Source organism: Psammomys obesus, unplaced genomic scaffold (genome assembly GCF_907164565.1).
Source record: "Psammomys obesus unplaced genomic scaffold, mPsaObe1.curated_primary_1811, whole genome shotgun sequence".
Taxonomy (NCBI): Eukaryota; Metazoa; Chordata; class Mammalia; order Rodentia; family Muridae; genus Psammomys; species Psammomys obesus.
In genome coordinates, this window is record NW_026595667.1 from 1 (window position 1) to 5,149 (window position 5,149).

The 5,149-nt window shown below is 37.6% G+C and overlaps 1 protein-coding gene across 1 annotated transcript; it reads right to left on the minus strand.

The window, feature by feature from the left end:
* Positions 1-291: 291 nt before the first annotated feature.
* On the minus strand, positions 292-4,888 carry LOC129685836 (ankyrin repeat and KH domain-containing protein 1-like; the record flags this gene model as incomplete). Its single annotated transcript, XM_055619344.1, is given in 4 exon segments — positions 292-1,907; positions 2,202-2,351; positions 3,700-3,840; positions 4,435-4,888. Coding segments are annotated over 4 exon segments (2,361 nt in total), but the record flags the coding sequence as incomplete, so codon positions are not given.
* Positions 4,889-5,149: the final 261 nt, after the last annotated feature.

Genomic DNA, 5,149 nt, shown 5'->3' on the forward strand with positions numbered 1-5,149 from the left:
CATGAATCCTCTTTATTAACATAATTTGACATCAATTTCCAAAAAAAACTAGACCAATTCAAGGTATAATCTCCTTACTGTTAGGTATAGAAATAGAGAAAAAGTATGAAATAGCTTATTTTATGTGATTCATATATAGCAATTTTGGGGTCCCATTTAAGCAGCATTAACGAAAAGGCATTATTTCTTTGAGGTAAGATAGCATTAGGTACAAAATAAATGCCTATTAGCTTGAAAGGTGAGTTATGACAGCCCCACATTTAGTTACAGTAACACTTAATGATGACTTACCAACTGGACTAGTAGAAACTCTCTGTGAAGGTGGTCTGAAGCCAGGTGCCTTGGAGTTGTCAGGGTGCACATTTTCCAAGTGTCCAAGTACAGAATTACTCAGGAAAGCTGACTGAACGGTGAAAGAGGCATCTGCAGCAACTCTCGAAGGTAGTGGACCATCTCCCCACCCTTGGTTAGCTGGCACCTGACTGCTCTCAAAAAGACTACTGAAGTGATTAAAAAGTGTGGCTGGGCCAAATGTAGGCTGCAAAGACTTGTTTGCTGGGTTTATGTGCATCTGAGAACCACTCATAATGTTCACAGCTGATGAAAGCTGCACTGCAGCTGGTGGGCCTTGAGGTGGTGTTAAAGAAACTGGATTGGTAACAAAAATTGACTGGGGATCCTGGTGTATAGTTGCATTTGGTACCACTGAGTAAAAAGAACCTCTGGGCTGCATTCGATGAGAAACTCGAGGTGCTGGTACAGCTAACTGAGGTAAATTGCCAGTGTCCTGATTATCAGCAGCAACCAATCTGGGTGATGCCAAAGTCAATGGAGCAGGTTCTGCAGTAGAGGCAAAAGGCATTGACACAGGATTTAAATCAGACACATTGGATGGCTGTCCCTCTTCTTGTGTATTACTGGAGGGGGGAGTAGAACTACTGGATGGGCGAGTTTCTGAAGCTCCTGAGGTGTTGCTGGCAGAGCTATTACAACTGTTTGCAGTTGGAGATGGTGTACATAGATTTGTCAAGGGCTGGTCTTGTGTGGACACTTTCTCTTTGGGAGGAGGTATGACAGAAAAAGAGTCTACTTTTTGTGAAGAAAGTTGTACTTGAGGAGTAGTTGTAGGCATAAATGTGGTGGTAACTTGTCCACTAGTGGTAGATATGGAGGAGACAGAAGGCAAGGAACTACTAGTGCTTGTCACAGAGGAAATCACTGTTGCTGGAGGACTGGTCTTAGGTGCACAAGCAAACAACTGCTTTCTGACTGAGGAAGGAGTCCGGGTATTAGTCATACATAGCTGCTGACTGGCAGCAGCTACAGAAGAGACAGTGATAGGACAACCGGCAGTAGCTAGTCCAGGAGATTCAGATGGTAAAACAGGTCCATTCTGGTTAGGTAGACGGGCTGTATTACTACTATGCTTTGGAGAACTATTTGCATTGCCAGGATTCACAGGTCTCACTGGGAATGGTCCCCAGGTGTTAGGTGAAGGTGAGAAGGTTCCTCCAAACTGGGCCATGGGTAGGCGAGGATGCCGAATCTGTTGCATAGTTTGAGCAGCCAGCAGAGCCAAATGAGGATGAGGATAAGCTAAGGGAAGCGACACTGGGAAAGGAGATCGTACATTTGTTGGCACATTCTTACTAAGTTTATTAGTGGGTGGGAACGTAGATAATGTTGTTGCCTGTGATGTTACAAGAGCTGGAGCACCCAAGGGAAATGCATTCTTGCTGGAAGTTGTTGTGGTGCCTACTCCAGATGAGAAGTTTGTATGAATGGACTTGGTGCTGGCAGGTGTCCTGATATGGTTTTTAGGAATCAAATCTTCTAGTTCCTTTGCAGGATCTTGAATAAGTGCGTTGATAAGTTGAACTGCGTGCCTTGTTGATTCTGTACCACCCCTGGAGAATAAATGAAATAAGACTAGCAATATAAACCACAAAAATACACCTTAGGTAATAGTTTTTATGATTGGAAAAATTTTTTCAAATATTTTAATTTTGTTTTTTTCCCTAGATAACCTTATAAATCACATTTTTTTTCTGATTGAACCCAGGGCTTAATATATAGTAGGCAAGTAATTTACCATTGAGCTATATTCCCAACTTTCAAATGAAATTCCTACCTAATAAAAGCATGCTTCTTAGAAAATTTTGATGGAGAACTTGTAATATGTAAGCTATTTTTGCAGTTACCTTATTGTAATCATTCTCTCTCCATTCTTATCTTTTTGTTTATCTACATCAATATGGGCACCAGTAACATCTTGTATTGCTGTAATGTTGCATCCTCCTCTTCCCATTATTCTGGATACCACTGAGGCTGGAACAGACAATTTCTTTGACCTATAAAATGAAGGCTATCTATGAGCTTATGAAATCAAATGTCTTTAAATAATAAATATTGGAATAAAAAGATAAAATGTATATTAATAGAATTTTTAGAATATTCTTGAACTTTAAATAATTAAATTCTTATTTTAGAAATTATGATATTGAATTTAGCTAAGGAAAATTATATTAAAAATTAGATTGAGTTTGAAGTCAGTCTGATCTACATTGTGAGTTCCAGTGCTGCCAGAGCCAGATACCTTGTCTCAAAAACAAAAAAACAAAAAAACAAAAAAAACAACTATTTAGTTACTTACAATGTAAGCATTCACAAGTCAACTAATCTGCAACTAACATCTTTCTCTTTCTCTCTCTCTCTCGCTTTTGGAGACAGGGTTTCTCTGTATAGTCTTGACTATTGTCCTGGATTCGCTTTGTAGACCAGGCTGGCCTCCAACTCACAGAGATCCGATTGCCTCTGCCTCCCTGAGTGCTGAGATTACAGGTGTATGCCACCGCACCCAGCTTCTCTCTCTAAACTAGAAACAAAAAGCATACCATTGGGAATGCTGGTAGCAGCACACACCTGTGGTCTCAACACTTATGAGGCTGAGGCAATTTGGATTTCTATGAATGTAAGGGCAACCTGGTATACGTAAATAGTGCTAGGCCAGCTGGGGCTACACAGTGAAACCCTGTCTCAAAAACAAAGCAAAATCTACACTGAGTAATATATATTAGCTTGTAATGTTAAGCCATAAACAGTTCATATTTAGCAATTTTCAAAAGTCTCAAATTTGGCCTATATAAAATATAATTTATTAAATTGTTATATCACATAAAATATGCACGTAAATTTTATATAGTTTCTAATTTTGTTCTAGCATATTCTGGATTTACTATGATGTTATAGTTTATAATAATAGTTACATTCAAATTATTAAATTATTAATCATATCATAAAAGATGGTGATAAGGCTGGAGAATAGCTAGAAGTTTAAGAGCACTGGCTGTTCTTACAAAGGTCCTGAATTCAATTTCCACCACATGGTGGCTCAGAACCATCTATAATGAGATCTGGTGCTCTCTTCTGACCTACTGGCACACATGCAGGCAGAATACTGTATAAATAATAAATGAATAAAATCTAAAAAAAAAAAAAAATCAATAGATACAGTAGTATACACCTGCAATACTCTTCTTGGACAGTGGAGGTAAGTGGATCAGAGATTTAAGGTTAGCTTTTGCTGTATGTCAAATTAAAGGTTAGTCTAGGCTGCATCAACTCATAAATAAACAAAACAAAGTAAAACAAAAAGCTGTTGTGGTGGCATACTCCCCGAGATGGAATTAATCTACTTACCTTCTAACAACTTCTTTCCACCCTTCTTCTCTCTTTTGACACCTTTTAGGACTAGTGAGATTCAGCTTCATGGTTGGAGAACTTAATGGCAATGACTTGTAGCTTGTTGATGTGGAATTTGCATTTGTTTCACCTTCAAGGCTGAGAAAAGCGAATTATGGAATTCAACAAAAAATATACTTCAAGGCAGAAATTCAAGAGACTATATAGACAAACTGATATTTGAAATACTTTTTAAAGTTTGGTACATTCAATAATCAAGACAGGAAAACAAAATAAACAAAGAGCCTATCAAAAGGGGTTATTCAATAAAATTAACAGTTAAATAAAATCAAAACATGGTAATATTTTTAAACTTCAGACTAACAATCTTGTTCAAATATCTAATACTCTTTACAATGAGCACAAGATTAAGAGGACAGAGTCAAATTTTAGTTCTGAAGTTTGGAGACAAAATATGCCAGCAGTGGTGGCACATGTCTGTAATCCCAGCACTCTGGGAGGCAGAGGCAGGCGGATCACTGTGAGTTCAAGGCTAGGTTGGTATACAAAGTGAGCCCAGGATGGCCAAGGATAACAGGGAAACTCTGTCTTGAAAAAACAAAACAACAACAAAAGGATAATATTATAGACACTATTTAATACAACCTGTACTTAAACAACATACCATAAAATTTTATACCAGACATGAAATAGAAAGAGTGAGCACAGAGTTAACAAAACAGAAAAATTTACCGTGTCTGAGTCTTGGAAGTGGCAGTAACTGTCTTTTCTTCTTGAGAATTGAGAACTGTGGGGCACCTCCTGTCATTGGTGGAATTCACATCCAAGGTGAAATTTAATTCTTGGCTCTTACCACCACTACTACTCTCACTGTTGCAGTCTGTGCTATCTAAGTTATCCGAATCACTGTTCCCACCTGTACCACCACCTCTGGGTTCTCCATTTATTTTATTTTTATCTGCTTTTTGTTGTGCTAAAGATATATTTGGTTCAGATAAAATTAAATGTGCTGTGGGAGGGGGCTCTTTTGTCTTATTCTTCTTATTTTTCCGATTAGTGCTGGGGGTTGTCACTACATTGGCTCTTTTTTTCCCAAATACATTTGTGAAGGTGGCAGACGTAGCAGAGATTCCAATTGTGGTAGTAGTAGTTGCACTCGGAGGCTCTATGGGAATTTCTTGTTCCACTGAAATAAAAAAAAAAAAAAAATTAACAATGAGGACCAAAGATCTCAAAACAAATCATGACAGAATACATGTAAGAATTCATAATGAATCAATCTCTAAGGTCATATTTTCCTTTTCACTAATAAAGAAATCCTTACTGTTGTTAGAATATTCTGATATATAAGTTGGCATAAAATATATATCATTAGTGTTCTTTTTTGGAAAAAGAAAAAAGAAAAAAGGATTTGTTTATTCTTATTTTTTGGGCATTGGTGTTTTAT